Genomic DNA, 26,317 nt, shown 5'->3' on the forward strand with positions numbered 1-26,317 from the left:
AAAAGACACCCATAACTATAAATCAGAGAGCTTTGTCATTAAGTGGAGACTCAAGATTATGAATGAGAGCATGGTGACATCACTCCACCTCATTACGATTCCACTGACATCCCTGTAGGTGTTGTGCTCCAAATAAGTGCTCCACCCATGCCATAGAGCAGTGGACTCAACCTTTTTCTTTCCACTCACATATCATTTTAAGTATTCCCTATGCTGTAGGTGTTCTGTGATTAGTAAGGGATTGCTTATGAGTGGAAAGAAAAAGTTTGAAAACCACTCTTTTAATCAACCCTAATTGACTAATTATGCACACGGTTTCATAACTCCAAAGGAAATTGGGCCAACGACAATTTTTCTCAAGCAAAATATTACAGTAACAATTGAGTCTAGAGCAGTGATTCTCAACTTTCCCTTCCCACTCACGTACCACCTTAAGCAATCCCTTACCAATCACAGAGCACCAATGGCATTGGGATTACTGAATGTGGTATGAGAGTAGAAAGAAAAAGGTTGGGAGCCACTGCCATCGAGTCCCCATGCTGCACATTGTATTGGGTATGATTAGGTTTTCTCCTCTGGCAGAAAATAAAAGTGCCATGGCAAGAGGTTATTAAAATAGAATGTGATGAGGTTTATAAAACAATCAACAGCAAGCAACAGAGGAGGAAATATATTATCGGAATAATAATCCATAAACAATACATAGTTAACAAAAGGCTAAGGGGTTCAGTTTCTACAGCCCAGGGAGAGGCATTTCATTAATTAGACATCTCTTATCATCAAATCCGCAATCTCATTTCCATGTTTATTTTCCACCTGATTAAATCAGTGGGTTGGAATTTGAACACTAAATTAAATATTTTAAAACTCTGCAGCATTTTCTGATGATCAACCTTATTTGTAGATCATCTCTGAAGCAACAAAGCTGCATAATTTATTTTCACGTGCTAAACTCCACTAACTAACAACATGCATTTTAAAAATGATATTTACTTTAACTTTTTGCAGAATTCATTCCAATTCTGGAAATATCCTCATTATTCTTTGATAGGAGGGTGTGTGATTCCAGTGAAGTAATTTCTTTTTATTTTTCACCAAAATAAACATTTCAAGGGTTTCTTGTGAATCTGGCATATTGTCTAAAAAAAAATGAAGGATGAAAACTATGTAAGTTAACATCATTACAGTGCAATGTTGTCTTGCAATGTTAGAATACACAACCACATTACCAAGTCAACCATTGCAAAACGATTTAATTAGGCATGTTTGACTTTCATTGAAACATAGTGGATTAACAATAAAAATAAAATTCAGTACAGGCCATGGAAAAGCGTTAAATTATCTGACTTCATAACTGTTATTTATTCAGGATTACATGCTGTGATTTCAATTTCTAGGTGTTAGGAATTTAAAAATAAAATTCATGCAGTCGTAAATATATTGTGGTCAATCCTGCGGTATCATTCTGCCTGCCTCACTATATTTAAAGTTGCACACAGAATAGGCAAGGAAGGTCTATTGGACTAAGTTCTGGGTGGTGAACTACCAATTATTGTCCAATTTTGATTGACATGGATACTGTAGTTAGGACAAAAATGTGCCAGGCATTTTTATGATTCCTCTAAGATAGAGATCTTGGACCTTGTAAAAATTCAATGAGAGGACTGAACCCACAAATATTTCTGAGATCTGTCTAATTTTAGCAGTTTTGGGAAGCTCCCAGACCTTAGTTCCTGAATCCAAAATAAATGTTAATAAATGTTAAGACAGCTGCAAAGAGAATGTTCAATAAATAACTTATTATTACAAGATGTTGGAGATGTTTGACATATTTGTTTCCATGCAGAGCTACAAACCTCCGGGTAAATCAGATGGGAAAACCCACAAAGACCTAGAGTAACAAACAATCTGCTGGAGGAGCTGAGCATGTCACACAACATCCATGGGAGAGAAAGGAATTCTTGACCTTTCAGGTCAAGACCATGCACCAGGACTGAGAATGGAGAGCGAAGATATCCAGTATAAAAAGTAGAGGGGGAGGGATGAAACAGGGGCCAGCAGGTGATTGGTGAACTGAGCAGGGAGAAGGATGAGAGGCAAATTGAGTCAGATGGGGGAAGAATGAAGCAGGAAGACAAAGGCTGGGAGTGATATGCGTAAGCAAGAAGACAAATGAAAGGATTTATTTTAAAACATGGATGGAGCTAGGTTGAGGCTGTGTTGGGGAGGGAAAAAGGGCGGGTGAAAGTGGAGAGCAATAGGCAGAAACACAAGGCTACAAGTAACCTAATGAGTAAGAAAGATGACAATGGGAACCATTAGGGGAGTGGTGAAGGAGAGATGGAACAAAATGGGTGGGGAGGAGGTTGGTCCACTGAGTGAAATGTGTGGGTAGTTGCTGGGAGGAGAAAGAAAACAAAAATGAGTGATGGGTTGCTGGAGAAGGAAATGGAAAGGGAACAAAACATTGGGAGGTTTGGAGGTGAGTGTAAGTGAGAGATCCAGATATGTGTTTGATTGGAAACAAAGTCCAATAAATTAATCACATTTAAAGGGACTCTCACAAACATTTCATAAACCCAGTTCCACAGCATAAGTCTATCAAGGGTGATTAAAAATCACAAAAAAAATGCATGAACCAAAAAATTGTATCATATAATACAATGTTATTTCACTCCACTTGATAGAATTTTTCTGAAAAATGTATTTAGTCATAAAGTGCACAATTATCCTTTCAGTCTGCCATGAAGCTGGTATGCCAACACGCCAAGATGCCTAGAGGTGCACAATTGCATCAAACATATGTCACACACCTGGATCCCACATCCATGAACTTAACTCAGGGCCTGCAGATGATTTCATGAAGGAATCAGACCTTCACAATACATGAGCAGCTTGCTTTGGACTAAATTAAAAGGGTCCTCCTTTACCTGGCATTAATTTACACCAGAGCAATCGTGGGAAGTGGCTTCTGGTAACTTAATTTTAAATGAAAGCTTACTCCTCACAGGGACTTGCCCTCAGGTATCCCAGCACTCCCCAACATGACCTTGGTCCACCTACTCCAATCATGACTCAACTACATCCCACTTACAGCATCCATCCTGACCCCTAATATCCCCATTAATTCATGCCTTAATGCACTCCTGGCTTCCTTCCCCCAAGACACATGTCTTGAGCCTGGTGTAGAAAAGCATTTTATAGTGGCAGACCCTTAAATAACTATTCATTGGTTTAAGGTCCCAGCAGTAGCTCTGATTGCAATTCACAGCTTTATATATCTATTTTATCTCTCTCATATGAGTGATTATTCACACTGCTCTGCAAACTGGGTGACCCTGCCCTTATCCAATCAGACATCTCTTTCCCAATTCTGATGAAGGGTCTTTGACTACAATATCATCTCCCTCTCTCTTTCCACAGATGTTCCCTGACCAATGTGTTTCCAGAATGATTTTTTTTTCCATTTCAGATTCCCAGCCTCTGCAATTTTTTGATTTTCCAATTTTGTTGGTCCACCATGTTCTTTCTCACCACCAAAGGACCTCTCGGCTGAAAATTCCTTGTCCCATTGCAGTAAAGGAAAGGACTCAAATTATTCATTGTCACATGTACCCAGGTACATTTAAAACCTTTGTTTTGCTTGCCATCCAGGTAAGGCAACTATACATTGTGCAAGAATGAAAACAAATGGACAGGGGATGTTGTTACAATAAGACAAAGTATTGCAGAAAACAAAAGTGCAGAGTCGAGAGTTCAAGGGAAAGTACAGTAAAACAGTGCAAATCATTATATGTTACTAATAGGGAGGTCCATTCAAGAGTCTGATGAAAGCAGGGAAGAAACTGACTTGAAGCTTGCAGGTGTGTGTTTTCTGCATGAGAAAGGACACAAGATTGTAGCAGGGATGGAATATATCCTTCAAAATATTGCCTGCTTTCCCATGGCTGTAGATGGTGAAAATGGAGGGCTTGAGCACAACTCTGATCACAACTCTGCTAGACTTATGTCATCTTTTCTCAGTGTCAGTATGTGCTACAATATACAAAACGTCTTGAAGTGCAGTCATTGTTACACTGGATTGATGTGGCAGAACACAGCTGTGAAGTTCAACTTTTTTTTTAATTAAGGAATTAATTCTGTGATTTTTAGAGATATTTCTGAGAAGGATGCAATGTTGGTCTTCTGTGATTTCTTGTATATTCTGCAATGGTCCAATTTGAGGACTGTAAACACATTTCTAATTTTGGTTGTTTTATGGGCTCTTGGCTTCTACTTCCAGAATAAGAATACAACATATATTCAGATAGATTTTAGAATTTTGTTCAATACTCCAGTAAATACCCAGAAATATTATGTATTTCTTCTAAATGTAGTTTTTTTTTTAAATCACAAGCTCAGGAAAATCATGTAAAATAGCTTCAGGCATCACTCAGATGTCAGTGATGAAATATATCTGTATAGATGTACTTGGCTACAGGCAGCAGTTGTGCCTATGGCAATGTTAGAGTGAGAATATCATTTCTATACATCTTAACAAGGTATGATGGCAATTTTAAATACTGTGACATTCATTAATTATAACTCACCAAAGATAAAATCAGTAATACTGCTTATCATTATTTTTAAAAGATAAGAAAACAATGTACTTTTTAGATATTCCTTAGTAAGCTCAGTAAAAATAAAAATGGTGTGTCAGGTAGGCGACAGAGGAATGTGGTTGTGAGGTCCTTCAGTGTGTCAACTTGGTCTTCAGGCATGAGGAGGAAGGAGAACAAAAGTTAATAAATAACCTGCTGCCTGAGGTCAACTGCTGGGTTAAAGTCTGCAAATAGGAGACTTGCACTAAACTAGCTAGGAATGACAATTTATCCCAATTATTCATCTGTGAGGAAAACTGTCAGAGACTATTTGGTCCCTTATCTCATCTCCACAATGTAGAGTTTGGGTGATTGGCAAGAACATGCATCCTATGGTTGTACAAGGCAGTGAACATCTCTTCTACAAAACCTGCCGGCTTCTCCAAATGCACACTTGCATCAGATCTGTTCAGTGTCTCAAAGGAGGCAACTTTCTAATTAAGGTCGAACAGAACCTTCCAAAGAAAACAGTTTGAATTCACTTTTTTTCCCCCAGGGGATTTAACTGTTCCTGCCACTTCACGATCAAGAATCTAGCCAAACATTAAGACAACATAATCACAATTATACCAGTGAGCTTCAAATATCAATCAGCAGAGTGAACAAATGAGATTCCCAGAACTTGGAAAAATAATATTTGACAATGTTTTAACAATTTAGCTGCGCAATTTAATACAAAATTTAAAGCTGAATGGAAAATTCATATTAATATCTCCTCAAGTATTACATTAGCATTTTATCTTATGAAATCATTATATATATATTTCCAATGGACAATGGATTCATCTTTAATCCTGCCTTTGATACAAATGCATGTTACAGAATCACATCCGGATACACATATGTGCACATTGTTAAAACACTTAATTATTAGAAAGATCTGTGTCTGGTTCTGCGCACACCCCTGCTTTGTATATCCTTGGGATTTTTTTCCATTGTGCCACATAAAATTAGACATATTAACCACTTGTATAATTTACTTTTAAAATAGAAATAGAAATGTAAAGCAAATCCTATAACCAGTTACAAATTATACAAGTTTCTAATTTATTTACTTTTACATTCTTTGACCAGTAGCAGTTTTTAGTTGACAACTATAACTGGTAAATTTCTATATTTTTCAAAAATCTGGGAGCATATTGAAGTATAATATAATTAAAAACATATTTTATCTCTGATGCATTTTAAGTCGATATCAATAGCAAAATAGATGATTGGCAAGACCATTTTATATCAGTGTGATTGCAAATTAATATTTCAGTTTGCTCTATGTTTCTCTCCAACTTTTAGTAATTCACTTCTCATGTTGTCTAACTTTGTCAGTAAAATGCTTGCCTATGGCTGCCATTTATTTTTTTAATAGAGTGATGGATTTATAGCTGCAAGAGCTTGATTCTCTTGATTACTCTAGGTATGGCTTCAAGACAAGTAATGAACTGATTCTGTCATGAGTTCTCCATTGCTAGCTGATGTTGTATTAGACCCCCAGAAAGAAGAAAAGTCCTTATCTGACTTGACATCTATCTGTCCATTACTCTTCGTCAATGTTAGCGTACATTGAAATCAAACTCTTGGATTAATCAACATTAGTTGGTGGGGTAAAATAAATTCTAATAAAAGATAACATTTTAAATGAGAAAGGATAAGAAAGACTAACATTTTAATATATATTATAAAACATTTTATACAAGTAGTATTTTAATATATAAAAAATAAAGTTTTAATCAATTCTAAATTTTTGCAAATTGTATTGTTGACCACAATTCAATCACAGATTAGTAATTTATTTTAAGTGATGGATTGTGGGAGGTTGTTAAGAAGGTAGGCATTAGCTAAATGTTTCAGTCAATTCAAAATTGCCATGATATGATGCAGTCCATTTTTTATACATATAACGTACCAAAACTTCTTGAAGTCAGTGACTAAACAATATTTGTAGGGCACTACATAGCTCTTTACTACTTCCATTCGCTCAACCTTCTGGTTGGCAAATTATGAAAAGGGGGAAACACAAGGCATCTGAGTCCTGTTTTCTCTACAAGACATCTGGATCTTGTATAGGCAATGCAAGCACTGATGCATCGCCTTAAGTAATTAGATATAGGCATTGTTCAAGAAAGACACTGAACATTGACAGGATGGTAAATTAAAATAAAATATAGAGTGAGAAAGGAAGATTCTCCATATGTGTTTTTTCATGAAGACGCCAGTTAGAAATCAGTAAAATGAGGATCCATGCTAACCTTCCGTGCCAAAGAGTCTAAATGCTGATATTTAAGTTTTATTTTACAATCAAACCAAATATTTAACCTCAAATGGACAAAGTCCGACTGACTGAAATGACTCTAACTTGAGCTTAAAATTTTCTACCATCCAATGCACTTGCAGAGCCCATCAGCAAGCAAGATATCTCTTTCAGAAATGTTTACATTGGACGTATATTTCAGAAATGAACCAGAATTTTTGGATGTAACACAAATCACCCCTTTATTGGCATTGTTTTGTGATTTACATATATAATTTGTATAGTATTAGCATCCCTGTTGTTTCAACAATAAATTCCACTGCATTTCAATTTATATTCATTTTTTGAAATACAGATATTGCTGGTAGGTGTACCATATATTGCACATCCCTAACTGTCCATGTGAAGGTGATGGTGAATCATTTTCTTCAATCAATTCAGTCGTTCTGGTGAGGGTACTCCAAACTGCTTTTGCAGAAACAGGATGATGTGTAACTTGGAGAGTGGTTTTCTCATGAATCTACCGTTCTTGTCCTCTTGGTGGCAGAGGTCAATGGGTTTGGGAATGACTGTCAGAGTAGCCTTGTCAACTAACTATGGTGCATTTTAAGCTGAAGAAATTCTGTAGGTTATGCAGCATCCAAATGAAGTAAAGGATAACCAGCATTTCAGGCCTGGGTCCTTCATCAAGTCTAAGGAAAAAATAGCCAGGTGTTTAAATAAAATGGTGGGGAGGGGGGAGGAAGAAGGAAGGGGCAGGTGAAGGAGTATGCGGATACAGGTGGGAAGGCAGAAGAGATTTTTTTTAAATCTGAGCAGTAATATAGGGAGAGGAGAGCTCTCTGATAAGAGCTGGAGGAAAGGACAAAGAGGGATAGAGGAAGAGAGGAACGTGAGTTAATGAAAAATGGACATTGATGTTAATGTCGTCTGGTTGGAGAATGTGCAGATGGAATACTATTCCTTCAATTTGCAGTAGCCTTAGTTTGGCAGTTCATGAGGCCATGATTAGACATATCGATGTGGGAATGGTGTGGAATTGAAAGGGTTGGACACTGGGAGATCCTTGCTGTTGCAGCGGAAAGAATGAAGGTGTTCAACAAAACTGTCTCCCCGCCTGCTTCCAGTCTCACTGATGAAGAGCAGGCCCCATTTGGAGCATTGCATGCATAAATGACCCCTGCAGATTCACGTGTTGAGTTCAGCATAGGTTCGATGGGTTCACAGATAATCAAGGTTGGGCAGAAACAGTGATCTTTATTTACACAAAGAGGAATTCACAATTCACACTGACAGTCTAACGTGCACAGAAAAATGCATTGAATACCGAGAAATGAGGGTTTAACCTATTCATCATTGCGGTGATATAACCACCAGCATACTGCAGGGGGTGATCTCTGTGCCTGTAGGAAGACCTAAGAGGCTGACTCCACCTGGCCGGTTGTCAATCAACTGACCTGAGTTGGTCCCTCCTGAGCCAGTCACACGGGGAGCCACCAAGGTTTGAATTAGTGTTCAGACTTTTACTGGAATAAAGCCTGTTGTAGTCTTTTGAATTTTGTTCTTGCTTCCTGCTACCTCAGCACACCACAACTTATTCCAGTAAAAATTTTAAAGCGAGACCATGGAAAAGTTTCTGACGATCAGGAGCCTGGAGATCGACCCCCAACCCCCGGATGCCCAGGCACGCTTCAAGACCTGGAAGCATGCAATTGAAGCGATCATCCTAACACAGGCTGAAGTGATCGACACCAACCAGAAATGGCTCATGATGCTCTGCACCAAGCTGGGCCCACGAGCTTTCCAGACCATCAAGGACTGCATAGACTATGAACGTGCGATGGCCATCCTGGAGAGCATGTACAAGCCCCTGACAAACATGGTCTACGCCTGGTACCTGCTCAGTATCAGGTTCCAGCAGCAAGGTGAGACATCAGATGCCTATCTGGGGGCCCAGCGTGAGGTAGCCTGCTCGTGTCTGGCCGAGACTGGGGTGACTGAAAGGGAAGTGGAGCAACTGATCTGGGACGCCTGCATGTGAGGGCTTCACTCAAGTAATGTTTGACAGAAGCTGATGGAGGACAATGGAGGTAGTCTGCTCCCTGTAGGCTGGAGCTCATCATGTAGAGGTCTTCGATGCCCAACTCTCCAAACCTCCTGCCTGGCAGATGCAAACGACCGCCATCGCCAAAGGGCCCTACGTGGAGGAGACAATTGCAGCCACTGCCGCAGCTCGTCCCTGTAAGTACTGTGGGTGCTGGTGTGGGTCAGATAGGCGATCCCACAAAGGCTGCCCAGCAAGGAACTCCATTTTTCCCGATGCGGGAACAAAGGCCAATTCACTAAGGTGTGCCTTCCCAGACCCATCGGGAGCCCTGCGAATCTCCGCAACCAGCTAGGTGCCCTCCTGAATGCCGCCACGTGCGAGGACCGGGCGACACCATTACTTGCCCCATCACTTCCACCCTCACTGGTGATGTCACTTCCAGCCCAGCCACCAACCCACAGGACAAAAGTGTGCTCACCCTGGGCGCCGCCATCTTCATCCAGATGACTTCCGCCCGCACCGAAGATGTCACTTCTGCCCACACCGAAGATGTCACTTCTGCTCGTTCGGATGACATCACCTCCAGCTTCACTGCTGGTCAGGTTGCCCGACCACACCAACACCATGTGCGTTCACCGGGCACCACCATCTTGGACCAGCCAGGCCCTGACTGCCACAAAGCGCACACCATATCGACGGGACAATGTGGTCAACATGGTCGTATACCTGATCACCCGCCTGATGAATCCCACGCCCAGGAAGGAAGCGCTGGCCGCTACTCACCTCATCCATCAGAGAACAATGACTCGGAACCCGAGATGGTCCTAGCGTGTACCACGTTTAAAAGGGTCATTCCCCATGGACTCAGGTGCTCAATAATGGACATGGCAGTCAATGGGAAGATAACAAAATGCCTTTTCGATAGCACCTCTACCTGTTCCACCAGGTCCCGTTTTGGATCACTAATAAGGTCTCTGTTATTCAGCAGGAGATGGACAGCATGGTAGACCGACACAACCTACGAGTGACTTTCTGTACTTGAACAATGTCACCATCTGCGGCCACGACCAACAGGACCACGATGACAACCTGGAGAGATTTCTCCGGACGACCAAAGAGCTGAACCTCACACAACAAAGAGAAGTGCAAGTTCAGCACCACCCATCTCGCCATCCTAGGGTACATCGTGAAACATGGTGTCATTGGTCCTGACCCAGAATGCATGCGTCCACTAATGGAACTGCCCCTCTGCCACTCATGGCCCTCTGCCACTCAAGGCCCTCTGCCACTCAAGGCCCTCTGCCACTCAAGGCCCTCTGCCACTCAAGGCCCTCTGCCACTCAAGGCCCTCCGCAGGTGCCTTGGGCTTTTCTCCTATTACTCTCGGTGAATCCCACGTTTTTTGGACAAGGTCCACCCACTGGCCCAAGCCACCACCTTTCCCCTCCCCCCCGAGACGCAAGCAGCTTTCGCTCACATCAGGTAGGACATCGTCAATGCCATGATGCAATCTGAGGACAAGGACACCCCACTCCAGGAGGAGTGCGATGCCTTAGATGTTGACTTCACGGCCACGCTCAATCAAGGGGCCCAACCCATGGCCTTCTTCTCCAGGACCCTCCTCAGTTCTGAGCTTTGGCACTCCGCCTTTGAAAAGGAGGCCCAGATGATCGTGGAAGTGGTCCATCTCTAGTGCCGCTACCTGGCAGGCAGGAGGTTCACCCTCCTCACCTACCAACGTGCAGTGTCGTTCATGTTCAGCACCACCCATAAGGGGAAGATCAAGAACGATAAGATCTTGCACTGGCGAATTGAACTGACCACGTTCAGCTACGACATCCAGTACAGACCGGGGAAGTTCAATGACTCCTCTGACGCCCTGTCCCGGACCTGCACCACTCTGCAGTCCAATCAACTGCAGGCCCTGCATGACACCCTTTATCATCCAGGTGTCACACGCCTGTACCATTTCATCAAGTCCCAGAAGCTCCCCTTCACCGTCCAAGAAGTTTGAACCATGACCAAGTAATGCAGGGTCTGTGCAGAGTGCAAACCACGCTTCTTCTCCCCACCACAGGCCCACATCGTCAAGGCCACTCAGCCCTTCGAATGGCTTAGCATCAATTTCATGTGCTCCCTGCATTCCATGAACAAGAACAACTGCTTCCTCATGGTCGTAGATGAATACTTCCGTTTTCCCTTCGCCATCCCTTTCCCTGACACCTCCACCGTTATCAGGACACTGATGCAGATCTTCACCATATTCGGATACCTGGCATTCATCCACCATGACCGGGGGTCCAGCTTCATGAGTGAGGAGCTGCGCCAGTACCTGGTAGTGTAAGGCATTGCGGCTAGTCGCACAACTAGCTACAACCTGAGGGGCAACAGGCAGGTGTAGAGCGAAAACGGGATGATCTGGAAGGCAGTCCACCTGGCCCTGAGCTCCAAAGGCTGGTCCGTTGACTACTGGCAAGAGGCTCTCCCCGAGGCACTCCATGCCATCAGGTCACTCTTGTGCACAGCTACTAATCAGATCCCTCACAAGTGCCTTTTCTCATTCCCCAAAAAATCGGCGACTGGGGTCTCCCTCCCAATTTGGCTCACATCTCAGGGACTGGTGCTCCTACACAAATACATGCGGGGCCACAAGTCTGACCCACTGATTGAGTAGGTGCTCCACCTCCACGCCTACCAGAACTATGCCTACATCAAGTACCCCAGTGGCCGTGAGGACACCATCTCGACCAGTGATCTGGCACCAGCAGGGGCCCCACCACCCAGCATCACAACTACCCGGCCCAACCTCCCCACCATGGATACCCTTGGCCTACCCAGGATCTGGGGGATGACCTCCTCCTTTCGCCCCTCCAGAGAGCCCCACTCCTAGCAGACCACATCCACCCGGCACATATATATATATATCTATATATATCTATTTATATAGATATATATATATCTATAGATATAGATATATATATATCTATAGATATAAATCTATAGATATAAATATATAGATATAGATATAGATAGATACCACGCTGCCCACACTGACGCCCACCATGGCTACGCTGGACCCAACCAACCTTCAGGCAGCAGCCACACTCTCGCCAACCTTTGTCCAGGAGCCAACCCTGCAAAGGTCCCAGAGAATCCAATGGCTGCCAGACCGCCTGAATCTGTAAATACCACCAGGACCGTTTTACACCCACCGCCTCCCTCCAGGACAGTTGAAAGAAGGAGGTGAATGTGGTCATATGACCACTAGCCTACTGCAGGAGGTGATCTCTGTATCTGCAGGAAGACCACCTAAGGGGCTGACTCCACCCGGCTGGTTGTCCTGAATATAAACCTGAACCAGCCCCTCCTGAGTCAGTCACATGGGGAGACACCAAGGCTTGAACTGGTGTTCAGACTTTTACTGGAATAAAGTCTTTTGTACATCTTTTGAGTTTTGTGCTTGCTTTCTGTTACCTCAGCTCACCACAACCACCTACCACCCAAACACACAGTATACTGAGAAAAGATAATTTAACTTGTTCAACACCCTCCACCCACAAGCATGGTATACTGAGAAACAATGATTTAACTTGTTCAGCAGTCACCACCCACAGGTATGGTATACCATGTAATAAATAAAGGATTACATACATACAAGCATGGTCTCCAGTGTAGCCCCTGCTCAGGATCCAGGACAGCTCCAGCATGGAGCTCAGCAATGGATACAACTAAGAAGTACAGATATATATAAAATATTTCCAGCATCAATCACAGCTTGGGATTCAGGACAGGCCCATTTCAGTTGGCCCTCTGGAGCTGTCTGCAGCCTGGGCTTCAGATATGGTTTGAAGGCAGCAGCAAATGAAGGGGGGGAAGGGGAGAGGGAGAGGGAGAGAGAGAGTAGGACCCATCCATGTGACGTGAAAGGCCAACTGCACATCAGCCTCACCTGTGAGCAGATCTAATCATTGATTGGGATCTAGAGGACCAGTCACGCGTTAGCTGTCATAGCCAATCGTGGATCAGCTTCACGGGTGGGCAGATCTAACCCTTGAGTGTAGGTGAATTGACCTGAGTAGACTCCAGCTGGAGAAGTTGCATGACCTTCCATAATTCACACTAAAACAATTGGTAATAAGGGAGGAGGTGTTGGCGCACGTGTACCATTTCTTGCAGTCCCCCTGCCCCTTCCTCTCCTCTCCTCTTCTCCCCACACCTTTTCATTCAAGCTCTTGTCTGTTTTTACTTGTACCTGCCAAAGGGTACAGGCCCAGATCATTGGTGTGTGACCTGCTGAGTTTCTCCAGCACATTTGTGTATTGCTCTCAACCCCAGCGTCTGCAGATTTTCTTGTTTAAATGCATTTTGTAGATGATGCACACTCCACCACTGTGGGCTGCTGGTGGAGGGAATGAATGGTTAGGATGGAAGATGGGGTGTCAATCTCAGGCTGCCAGTCTCACATACTGATATGACTCCTTCATATGCCTCGTGAGCACCTCAGCTGACTGAAAGTTCCACATTTAAAATTATAGATGAGGAACTGCTTACCTGGCACATGCTCCACAATAGTGTTCCCTTCTAATCAGCCCTATTTATGGTTGGGACAGATTCAATTTGTTCCAAAAGAGTTTAATGTAACCAAGCACAATCAAATATCTTAATTTTGTTACATGATTATATGAAAGTCCTCTACTCATATCAAAACTGTTTCATCATTTATTTATCAAAGAGTATTCCTGATGTGCTTTATAAGCAGAGCTTTGTTTATGTTAATAGTGAATCCAATAAAAGCCTGGATATTTTGCCCAGAGGCACATTGTGTGTATGTGCTGGCGTGAATGTTGTACATTATAAATCAAGGGATCTTTTAAATTCCTTTCAAAATATTTTTAAATTCAAATTTAAAAATACAGCACAGTAACAGGCCATTTTATCCCATGAGTCCTCGACGCCCAATTTACACCCAATTACCGCTGGTAAAAGGGTGGGAGGAAACCAGAGCCCTCAGAGAAAACCCATGCATACATGAAAAGAAAGTACAAACTCCTTGCAGAAAGTCCAGGATTTGAACTCCGGTCCCAATCACTGGCATTGTAAAGGTTTTGCATTAAGTGCTACACTAACCACGCTGCCCCAAAGTTGAATTATTTTCTCGACAGGTACGAGTTTTAGAGGCCATTGTAAGTCTGGAACAGCTGATATAGTGGGGGAGATGGTGAGCTTCACAATCACAAGGATTCTTCATCACGTGGGTGATCCTAATCGGACAGGAATTATGGGGTAGCCTCCAATAATAGTCAATCTTAAGGTTAAATGTTGCCGGAGTCTCTGCCTCCACCACTTCCTCAGGTTGTGCATTCCAGGTTACAACCATCTTTTGAATGAAAATATTTCTGTTCAGATCTCTTCTTTTATTCCTCACCTCAAATCGGAAATCTCTATTTTTTTCACAAACTACCCTTACAACACTCCTCATAATTTGGTCTTCCTCTGTCAGGTCCCCCACAGCTCCAAGGAAATCAATCCCAGCCTTTCCAGTCTCTTCATAACAGAGACATTTTATCTCAGGCAATGTTCTGGTAAATTTCCTCTCCACGCTCCCCAGTGCTCAATTGCACAATTACTATCACATGGCAACCAGAAATGCAACAAATCAAGTTTTATAAAGTTGCACCATGACCTCAATAACTTGGTTAATGAAAGCCAGCATCCCTTTGTGTCTTCTATATCACCTTATCAACCCATCCTTCCACCTTTGGGCTTGTATACCAAGCTAACTGTTTCTCAATATTATTTAGGGTCATAGTCTTATTAAACCTCACAAAATCCATCACTTCACACTTATTGAGGTTAAGTTCTATCTGCCATTGCTCATCTTACCAGCTGATCAATGTTATTCTGTAACATATGACTATTCTCCTCACGAACATGAGCCTCTCCATTTCTGAATCATCTGAAAATGTACTAATCATAACTCTTACATTAACATCCAAATCATTAATGTAAATGATAAACAGTAGGGTTTCCAGCATCAATCCCTGTGCCTGGAATGAGAGGATCTAGAGGAGATTTACAAGAATGATGCTGGGTGTGAGAGATTTACAAGAATGATGCTGGGTGTGAGAGGCACTGAGCCTGTATTCACTAGAGTTTATAAGAGGGGACCTGGTCGAAACATATTGAGTGTTGAAAGGGCAAGATAGAGTGGTCATGGAGAAAATGTTTCCAGTAATGGGAGAGTCTAGAATTAGAATGCACTGCCTCAGAATAAAAGAATGACCCTTTCAAACAGAGATGAGGAGAAATTTCTTCAACTTAGAGGGTCGTGAACCTGTGGAATTTGTTGCCACAGATGACTGTGGAGGCCAAGCCATTGGATAGATTTAAAGTAAAAGTTTATAGGTCCTTGATTAATAAGGATGTCAAAGCTTATGGGGAGAAGGCAGGAGAATGGGGTTGAAAGGAATGTATGTCAGCCATGATTTAAATGATGGAGCAGACTCGATGGGCTGAATGGTGTAATTCTGCTCCTAGGTCTTACACTGGAGGAACTCAGCAGGCTGAGCAGGACCAGTGGGAGAAAAGGAATGGTTAACATTTTGGGCTGCAGTCATTCATCAAGAGTAGAAATTCAGAGAAGGAACCCAGGCACTTCAGCCACTTGCCCAGCCTCATTTCCCTAGAAAAGGTCAAGGGTTACTCTCCCTCTACTTAACAAATTCTGCACCATCTAATCTCTTCACAGTATGTTTGTCTCAGTTAATATTAGGAAAGTTAAAATTGCCTGCTATTACAATCCCATTATTTCTACAGCTATCTGTGATCTCCTTACATATTTGTTCCTCTTTCCCTTACTGATTATTTGGAGTCCCATCCAAGTAATCAACCCCTTTTTATTTCTAACTTCAACCCATAGAACCTTATTGGATATTTTCCCAGGAAAATCCTCTATAAGTCCCCAGGTTACAAATGAATTCCATTCCTAAATCTGTCTTTATGTCAAATTTGTAGGTAAGTCAGAACAGATGCAGACAGTTCTTATTTAGCATTTTTAGCATCAGTAAGTCAAATGCTTATAGTATATATTTTACCTTTCTTTGCAAAAAAAGAAAAAAGATCATGATTAAAAGTTAACACTTACTCTTGTTCCATCGATGTCTTGCATACTGGAAGGGACATTCATCAGGTAACATTATGCACATTGTGCGCATATGCAAGTTGGGGGAATGGTCAGTTCTTAAGTACGAGTTGTCCTTAAGTCAAATGTTCTTAACACCAGGACATTTGTCTCCTTCCAATTCAGGTTCAACCTATCCCTCCTGTGCAAGTCACGTTTGGCCCAGAAGCATTCACAAAGGGCCAATAACTGAAATCTCTTGTTCCAGCTACAAAGCCACATTTGAGGTTCCTCTTTAAAATCTTCTGCCTATATTTCCTCTGCAGGATCCCATTCCCTTTTCTATCTATGGCATTGGTACCAATGTGTACAACAGCACTTGGCTGGTCTTCCCCTTGGGTGAGGGTTTGTCAAAGCAGAATTCCTCCTTTGCCACAAAAACACCTCCAGATGATGTGCTCATGTCCATACTGAGACAGAAGGTTATCAGCTGTTCGTTTTTCCAAAGAGTTAGTCAGTGAAATGCCAATATCATACATTTTTGTCACAAAGCTCACCCCATGAGAACTATATGCTTCTCCTAGTTTATCCTGCTGGAGAAGGTGTATTCAGAGCTTGAATTTTCAGCTGATCTTCATTATTATTGTCAAAGGATTTAAGGCTACAATTGTGGAGCTGCACTCAGATCTGTCCCCATTGGGATTGTCCATAAGTGTCCTAATATTCTTGGTCCCAATAGTGGAAGTTGCTTGCGTGTAAGGTTTTTTCACCATGGGATGGTTGCTCCACATCCACTACTACATGGACTGACATGATATGATCCATTTACAAAGGACTCCCAGATGACTGGAAACCAAGCTCCATAGCATAACCATGGACAATGTGATGGCATTTATACAAATCACCCCCCAACACACACACACACACACACACACACACACACACACACACACACACAAAAAAAAACTATGTACGCACAGGCATGAGCTCACACATACAATCATGAACGCACATGCATGTGCGCAAACACACAACACGCGCGCACGCACGCATGCACACATGACGCAAGCACAGATGGAGTGAAACACAAAAGGATGCAGAGGCTGTGATTGTAGTAAACATCCAAGAGCTCGAGAAACTCAGCATTCATAGGAGGTAAAGATATATGTAATGGTATGGATTCTATGTACTCATTCGCCAGTAAAGGCTCGGGCTGGCCAGCCCCCTGATGACACTCTCCCCTGGACTCCTCCCCTGTGACCCAGGCCATAAAGGTCGAGCCACCTCTCCCTTCCCTGTACTTCCTTAACTTGGATCCAGGCCAGCTCAATTCTTGTGTACAATAAAGCATATTGTTCCCCTCAGTCTTTGTCCTTGTGATTATTGGGGCAACTGGTAGTGCCCAACAATTTATTGTACATAAAATTTTAACGTCTCTGGTAATGGAGAAGTTGCTGTGCCCCAATTGGCTAGAGGTGGATCCCCAAGCCCTGGGTGCATCAAACTCTGAATTCAAACAGTATATCAATTGCTTCAACAACTTTCTGGAGGCCACTGCTGGAGTGGTCGACTCGGATGAGAAGAGGCTGAAACTCCCACAGGCAAGAGTCAGCCAGAGGGCTTTCCAGGCCATCAGAAGCTGCATGATCTACACAGAGGCAATGGCTGAGTTATGGGCGCTATACAAGCCCAAAATAAACGAGGTCTACTCCCGTTACCTCCTGGGGTCCAGAAAACAGCAGCCTGGTGAGACAGTAGAAGAGTTCGTCCGAGCCCTGATCACACTGGGAAAAGACTGTTTGGAGAACCCCATGGTTCTTGTGCCAGGGGCCCAGTGGGTGGAGGACCTGGTTCGGGACGCTTGCGTGTCGAGGTTGAGGTCGGACTATATCTTACAATGTCTCCTCGAGGAGGATCAACTCCCTTTGAAACAGGCGATCCAACTGGCCAGGACCTTAGACTCAGCCCAGCACCACGAGGAGTCAATCGTGGGCAGAAGCGGGCCTATCCAGTACATGCCACCACGAAGCCCGCCATCCTGGGAGTCAGCTTCGGGGTCAGCCAACCCAACTGTGGCTGCAGTGGCACCGGGATCCTCAAGGTGCAACTTCTGTGGGCAGGCAAGACATCCACGACGTCTCTACCCCATGAAAGGCACTACCTGTTCGAGCTGTGGAAAAAATGGCCACTATCAACGAGTCTGCAGGTCCAGAGCCCCATCCCAAAGCAGCGCGGCGTATATGGCAGAGGAGCTTCTGGTGCCAGCCGCGTGCATGGTTAGGAGGGCGCCATTTTACCCGCTCGCCCCTCCATCCTCTACGCAGTAGCAGCTCTCACAAATGACGTCACTTCTGCCCCGATTACGTCACTTCCATCTTCTTCATCGACATTGGCAGCGTGGTCAACATGGAGGCCGCCATCTTTGACATTGGGCCTCCCCACCAACGACAAAGATGACGCATCCATCCTGGCATCGATCACCTTGAACCAAGCCAGCCCTCACCCGATCACAAACTCCATGATGCAGATCAAGGTGAATGAACACAAATCGAACTGCCTCTTTGATAGTGGCAGTACCGAAAGTTTTTCCACCCCAAGGTGGCCCGTAGACTCTCGATCCCCATTTGGCCAATGACCGGATCTGTGTCAATGGCAGCGAAAGACTAGTGGACTTGTATCTGGGGATGCTGTGTGGCTTCTTTGACGGTGGGGGAGGAATGTTATAATGACTTTTTGTTGTTGGTTATGCCCTAGCTCTGTGCACCAATCCTTCTGGGTCTCGACTTCCAGAGTCAGTTCAGGAGCGTGACGATGGTGCTTGGGGGCCCCCAACTGCCACTCACCATTTGTAACCCACAGCTCATGGACCCCCCCCCCCCAGAATCGAGCACCCAGCCTCCAGCATCGATCTGCAGCCTCACCACCCTGCAGGTGGCCCCTCCATCACTATTCACAAATCACACCCTGTCTGTAAACTGATATTCACCAAGAGTAGGCGCTACAGCACTGAGGATATGGCATTCATCCGGGATGAGTTCAGTGACTCTTGGCGGAGGGGAGCATTGCCCCTAGCTCCAGCCCCTGCTGGGCACAGGTCCTTGTGGTCAGAGGGGCAGGCAAGCCCCAGATGGTGATTGATTATCGTCAAACCATCAAACGCTTCACCCAGTTGGATGCGTATCCTCTACCCCGGATAGCCGACTTGGTCAACAAGGTCGCACAATACAGAGTCTTTTCAACCATTGACCTCAAGTCGGCCTATCATCAATTTCCCCTTCGCCCGAGCGACTGGCTCTACGTGGATTTCGAGGCCCCAGGCAAATTTTTTCATTTCCTGCTGGTGCCTTTTGGTGTTACTAACGGTGTCTCTGCTTTTCAGAGAGTTATGGATTGGATAGTGGAGGAGCACAAGCTGATGGCGACGTTTCCATACCTTGACAATGTCACCATCTGCGGCCACGACCAGCAGGACCATGATACGAACCTCGCAAAGTTCTTACGAACGGCAAAGTCTCTCAACTTGCGTACAATAAGGACAAGTGTGTGTTCAACACATATCACCTGGCCCTTCTCGGATGCGTCTTGGCACATGGTGTCATTGCCCCGGACCCTGACCACATGCGACCTCTTATGGAGCTCCCAGTCCCAAACACCCTAAAGTCGCTGAAGAGGTGCCTGGGGCTGTTTTCCTATTATGCACAATGGGTGCCCAATTACTCCGATAAAGCCCACCCCCTGATTAAGTCCACAATTTTCCCAATATTGGCAGAAGCCCAAGTTGCATTCTACCAGACCCGAGGAGACATCACAAAGGCCACGATGCATGCCGTGGACGAGTCCATCCCTTTTCAGGTGGAGAGCTATGCTTCTGATTTTGCTCTGGCCACCACTCTTAACCAGACAGGCAGGCCAGTAGCATTTTTTTCCCGCATCCTGCATGGTCCTGAGGTATATCACTCATCAGTCGAGAAGGAGACCCAAGCGATCGTTGAGGCGGTGCGCCACTGATGACATTACCTGGCCGGTAAACGGTTTACCCTGCTGACAGACCAGAGGGCTGTGGCCTTCATGTTTAATACTAAACCACAGCGTAAAATCAAAAATGACAAGATTCTTAGGTGGAGGATCGAGTTCTCCACCTATAATTATGACATCTTGTACCGACCAGGTAAACTCAACGATCCTCCAGACGCCCAATCCCGGGGGACGCAAGCCAGTGCGCATCTCGACCGCCTCCAGACCCTCCACGACAGTCTGTGCCACCCCAGAGTCACAAGGTTATACCACTTCATCAAGACTTGGAACCTTACGTACTCCATTGAGGACGTCCGGTCCATGATCAAGATCTGCGCTGAATGTAAGTTGCAGTTCTACCAACCCGAAAAGGCACATCTCATTAAGGCCACACGCCCTTTGGAACAGCTCAGTGTCAATTTCAAGGGCCCCCTACCCACTACAAATAGGAATGCCTATTTCCTGACGGTGGTGGACGAGTTCTCCAGGTTCCCCTTTGCTATTCCCTGCCTGGATATGACCTCGGTAATCAAGACACTATGCAGTATCTTCACCCTGTTCGGGTACCCCGATTACATCCACAGTGATTGGGGGTCCTCGTTCATGAGTGAGGAACTATGACAGTACTTCCTGGCCAGAGGCATAGCCACCAGCAGAACCATCAGCTGTAACCCCAGGGGTAATGGCCAGGTGGAAAGGGATTACACCACCATCTGGAAGCCGGTGCTCTTGGCCCTTAGGTCCAAAAACATGCCGGGGTCCCGCTGGCAAGATGTTTTGCCCGAAGAGCTCCGCACCACCCGAATGCTCCTGTGCACTGCGACTTAACACTACCCCGCATGAAAGCTTGTTTGCTTTCCCTAGGAGATTGGCGAATGGTTCCTCCATTCCTCCTTGTCTGGCAACCCCAGATCCGGTCCTGCTACAGAGACAGGTGAGGGATCATAAGACGGATCCACTGGTGGAAGCGGTACACCTCATACACGTCAACCTGCAATACGCTTTTGTGAGGTACCCCGATGGCCACGAGGACACTGTGCCTATCTGAGGCCTGGCAATGGCCGGGGATCCTGAAACAGCCCTGCCTGCCACTGTCCATCCCACGGAGCAGACCACCCCACATGGGAGTGCAATACTGGAGGCCGAGCCACCCGGCTCTCCTCTCCAGGAGTCAGTCCTCCGGGAGATATCAAACCCCCCCTTCTTCCCAGGAGCTCTCAATCATCACCCGACCCAGACTGTTTCCTCCCTTTCCCCCCCCCCCCCACCACTGGGACAGCTTCCCCTCCCAAACAGTAGAGCACGGATACACCTATCTTCCCCCCCACTCCCCAGTAGTCCCGCAGAAGAAGGAAGTCGCCAGTGCAGCTAAACCTCTAGTTAGATTTTTTAAATTCTCTTGTTGGGTCGTAAAGGGGGTGGGGGGGGAGTTCTGTTTAAAAAGAGGGAGATGAATATAATGGTATGGATTGTATGTACTCATTGGCTGCTAAAGGCTCAGGCTGGCCCTCCCACTGATGACACTCTCCCCTGGACTCCTCCCTTGTGACCCAGGCCATAAAGGTCGAGCCACCTCTCCCTTCCCTGCACTTCCTTAACTTGGATCCGGGCCAGCTCAAGTCTTATGTACAATAAAGCCTATCATTCCCCTCAGTCTTTGTTCTTGTGATTATTGGGGCAACTAGTTGTGCCCAACAATATATAACCAATGTTTCGGGCCAGAGCCCTGCTTCAAGGTATGAGCAAAAAGCAGTCAGCCAAATTATGAAGGGAAAAAAGGGCAGGGGAGAAACACAGATCAATAGACAAAAGTTGATGAATGGACATATTTGCACAGGAAACACTCCTTCCATGATCCCTTCCCTGATTCACTCTTCCTGTCCCACCAATCACCCTCTTGATATCTTCCCTTTTGACTGCAGGAAATGCTACACTTGCATCCATACCTCCTCCTTCATCATCATTCGGGGCCTCAAACATTTCTTCCAAGTGAAGCTAATATTTCACTTGTGAATATGAGGTCATTTACTTCATCCTGTTCTCCCTTTGCTGTCTCTTCTACATTGGACAAACTGGACACAGGCTGGGAGATCATTTTGTTGAGCATCTTCGCTCTCTCTGCCACTAAGCATGGATCTCCCAATGGCCTCCCATTTCAATTTCCCACCCCATTCCCATGCTGACATGTCTATCCATGGTTTCATGTACTGCTAAACTGAGACCATCTGAAAACTGGAGGAACAACACCTCATATTCCCTTAGGGCACCCTCTATCCAGATGGCATTAACAGCAGCTTCTCCGGTTTCTGTTAGTTTGCTCTCCACCCACCCCCCCCCCAACCCCCCCCATCCATCCCTACTATCACAATTTCTCCTATCTAGCGGGCGCTCTCTCTCTCTCTCTCTCTCTGCCCCCCTCCCCTTTTCCCTTTGTCTCCTTTCCTCCAGATCTGCATTCACAGGCCACCCTGCTTCACTGATCAATTCTCACCTTTCCTCTTCTGTCTTGTCCAATTATCACCTTTTATCAGTTGGCCCGTGCTCCTCCCTCTGCCCTTTCCTCCTTTCTTCCCCAGCCTTTTTATTCATGTATTTTGCTCATATCTTGAAGGGCTCAGGCCCAAAATGTTGCCTATATATCTTTACCTCCTATGGACTAGTATTCTTGTGTTTTGACTCCTTAACAGTGCTCCTTTAGTATCACAGGGTAAAATTGTCTTGTACATTCTTGCTTTGAAATACTAGAGCACACTGACCTTGTCAAGTCTGTTTGTTGGTTCCTCTTTTTGCAAATAATTCTATCTTTAGTATCACAGGGTAAAATTGTCTTGTACATTCTTGCTTTGAAATACTAGAGCACACTGACCTTGTCATAGTCTGTTTGTTGGTGCCTTCTTTTTGCAAATAATTCTATCTTTATTACATTTATTCATGTATTTCCATTATTTTTATGATATCCTCAGGCTACAGTTAGACTTGACAAAGTTCACTCACACATTGTTGCATACCTTCAAACTTCAGGGGAAAAAATATATATTCCATTATGCAAATAAAGAAAACCCAGCGATACCGTCTAATGTCATAGTATCTGACAGTTGTGGCTTGATATGTTCACACTTGAATTAAATGATATTAAACATTTCTTCTGCTACTCTTTCCTTATAATATTGAGATGAATCTCCTATTGACCCCTTGAGTACAAATGGAAAAAGTTGTACTTAATCAAATCACAGACCTGCCTATCGTCTCAATGAATTGCTTCATTGATAATTCTGTTCACTCAACTGCTCTCAAATCTAGCTGTATTTCTCTTTGATATTATTATTCTGCTTTCATCTCTCCATTCATTATACTTCCCTAAGTTAGCCTCAGCTAATGATGGGTTTTGCATTTCTCAGTGAAATAAAGCCATGAATGTTCATCTGCTAGATAATAATTATATTTAATTTTGAATGAAAGCAATCATATTTATTGAAATAAATCAGTGGGTTTTTATTTTGGTTAGCTTTACCTTCTATTAATATAATCTGAGAAGTCTACTGTGCTCGATGTTCATATACTTCAATAGTTCAGTTCCTGTAGTCTGCTTGCTGGAAGTATAATCTAAGCTACAGTCTTTGCATACTGTATTTACTGATCTGAACAATTGCACCTTTTCATGGAAGTTGAATTCTGCTGCAGTGTTATTTTGTTAGATTCTTATACAGTAAAAGTTAAAAATCCAGATGCCAGAAATCTCAACCATTCAAGAATCCAGACTTTTTGAAAACTCAATTTTTTTAAATTCAGTGGGCTTTTGGTGCGTGTGTGCATGCATAAACGTCACAGCTGCATAGCGGCAATCATACATAACACATGTATTTACAAACCCATAATAATGATTCCTAAAGTAGATAAACTTCAGGTGTGAAGAGAAAGACACATTGAAATTGAGTGACAACTTGAAATAATTAAGAAACTAGAACATGGTGCGAGCAGTACTGTTCTAATAATTTTAATCATTACATGCTTTTTGGAGAGAAAAATTCTCATGTTTACATTCTTGTCATGTGTTAACTTGATTTTATTTAAATCTGCTCATTTTGATAAATGCTGTATTTGTTGATGAATAAACTATCAGAGTTTACCTGTTCATCTCTTCTTGATTCCTCCTTAAATTTTAAAAGTACTGCCTGAGAATCCACAAAATCCGAAAATCTGAACTGACCCAATCCTTGAGCAGTCCGGATTTTCAGACCAACTGTATGTCTGCAGATGAATGGCTTGTGTTGAATTCAACGACTGAGAAAATGTAAGATTTCCAAGGTTAATTCATGCAGTCATAACACGTTCTGCTTGACATGAGAACACAGAGTGGATAAAAATATTAACTTTGAAAAAAATTGGCAAATTTACAGTTCCAAACCAGACAGGGAAAACACTTTATTGTTACTGAAAATCCTTATAGAGGATTGCAGAAAATGTATGCCATTCTAAACAAGCAGCCCAAAGCATGAATGGAAGAGCTGGATGGAGAAAATATTTGGTAAGGGATTTAGGAGAAATGAACCAGTTTGTAAAGGGAATTCAAATGGTAACATTCATATGGTGCAAGCCTTGGCTCCAAAGAACAGGTTGGAGATCATGATGGGTGGAGAAACAGAAGAGTTGGAATAGTTGAGTGTGGAAGACATAAAGGCTTTGTGAAGATATCATTGTGCAACAGCCAAAGCAAGCTATCTCACCTATTCCTCTGCTCTCACTTCTCTACCTCAAAGACATGCTCCTTGCTTTTACCTCCCACTGCTCTGGTCATGACATTTATCATATCATCCTTTGCAATTTCTACTAGCTCCAACAGATCCATCTTCCCCCTCCTTTCCCTTAGGTGTGACTTTCTTGTCTGTTCTTGTTCTTTACCAACCATTCCCATCCTAATATACTTACCCATGCAACTGCAGCAGATGCAACCCATGTCCTTCTACCTCTTCCCCTCCCACTATCAGGTATCCAAATGGTCTCCCGAGGTGAAGCCAAAATTCCAGAGGATAGTATGTTGGATGCAGGTGCTGGTGGGGTGGTAAGTGAGGATAAGGGGAATTCTAAGTTTGTTGCATCTGGGGGCAGAGGGGGCCAGGGGAGATGAAGGAGAAATGGAGGAGATGTGGGCGACGGTTGAGTTGATGGTGTTGGAAGGAAAGCCACATTTGTGGAAGAAAGCAGACATTTCAGATCTTAGGAACAGATGTGGCGGAGACAAAGAAATTGAGAGAAGGGGATGGAATTCTTGCAGGGGAAGTGTACTCAAGATAGTTGTGGAAGATAGTGGGCTTGTAATATATGTCGGTGGAAAACTTGTCTCTCGAGATGGAGACAGAGATCTCCAGGAAGGGGAGAATTTTGGTGGAGATGGACCAGGCAAGTTTGAGATCGGGGAGGAAGTTGTACACGAAGTGGATGAAGTTGACAAGCTCATCGCAGATGCACAAGGCAGCTCCAATGTAGTCATTGATATTCCAGAAGAAGAGTTGAGGGGTCTTACATTTTACATCTTACATCTTACATAGGCTTGCAGCATAGATTACTCCACAAAGCCCACAAACAGGCAGGTGTAGCTGGGACCCATGGCTACCCCTCTGATTTGGAGGAAATGTGAAAAGTTAAAAGAGAAGTTGTTTAAAGTGAGGACAAGTTCGGCCAAGCGGAGAAGAGTGGTGATAGAGGGCGACTGGTCGGGTCTCTGGTCCAGAAAGAAGCCAAGTGCTTTAAGACCTTCTGTACAGGGGATGGAAGTATAAAGGGATGGACATCCATTGTGAAATTGAGGCAGTCCATTTCAGGGAACCTGAAATCATTGAAGAGATGGAGGGTATGTGAGGTATTGCAGATGTAGGTGGGGAGGGATTGGACCATGGGAAAAACTATAGTGTCAAGATAAGATTAAACTAGTTCAGTGGAACAGATCAAACAGAAACAATGGGTCTACCCAGATGGTAGGGTTTGTGTATCTTGGGAAGAAGGTAGAAACGCGCAGCATGGGGATAGAAGATAATGGAGTTGGTGACTGCGGTGGGGGGGGGAGGGGGAGGTGACCAGAGTTTGGAGATGGTTTTGAAGCCAGTGGTTTGATGTGCTGTGGTGAGGTCCTGTGGGAGGGTCCTTGTGGGAGGGGTAGACATGAGGAGATGTCTGAAAGCTGTTGTCTGGTCTCAGCAAGGTAGCAGTTAGTGCGCCAGACCACAACAGTACCACCCTTGTCTGCAGGTTTGATG

At 44.1% G+C, this 26,317-nt stretch overlaps 1 protein-coding gene across 1 annotated transcript in view; it reads right to left on the reverse strand.

Moving 5' to 3' along the window:
- Window positions 1–1,091: 1,091 nt before the first annotated feature.
- Window positions 1,092–26,317, reverse strand: part of c4h2orf76 (chromosome 4 C2orf76 homolog) — a 111,690-nt gene continuing 86,464 nt past the window's right edge. Inside the window, exon 7 of the mRNA XM_069935240.1 lies at window positions 1,092–1,139. Within this exon, the coding sequence (XP_069791341.1) occupies window positions 1,109–1,139 (31 nt within the window). The 3' untranslated portion in view covers window positions 1,092–1,108. The remainder of the gene's footprint in view (window positions 1,140–26,317) is intronic.

Source organism: Narcine bancroftii, chromosome 4, assembly GCF_036971445.1.
Source record: "Narcine bancroftii isolate sNarBan1 chromosome 4, sNarBan1.hap1, whole genome shotgun sequence".
Taxonomy (NCBI): domain Eukaryota; kingdom Metazoa; phylum Chordata; class Chondrichthyes; order Torpediniformes; family Narcinidae; genus Narcine; species Narcine bancroftii.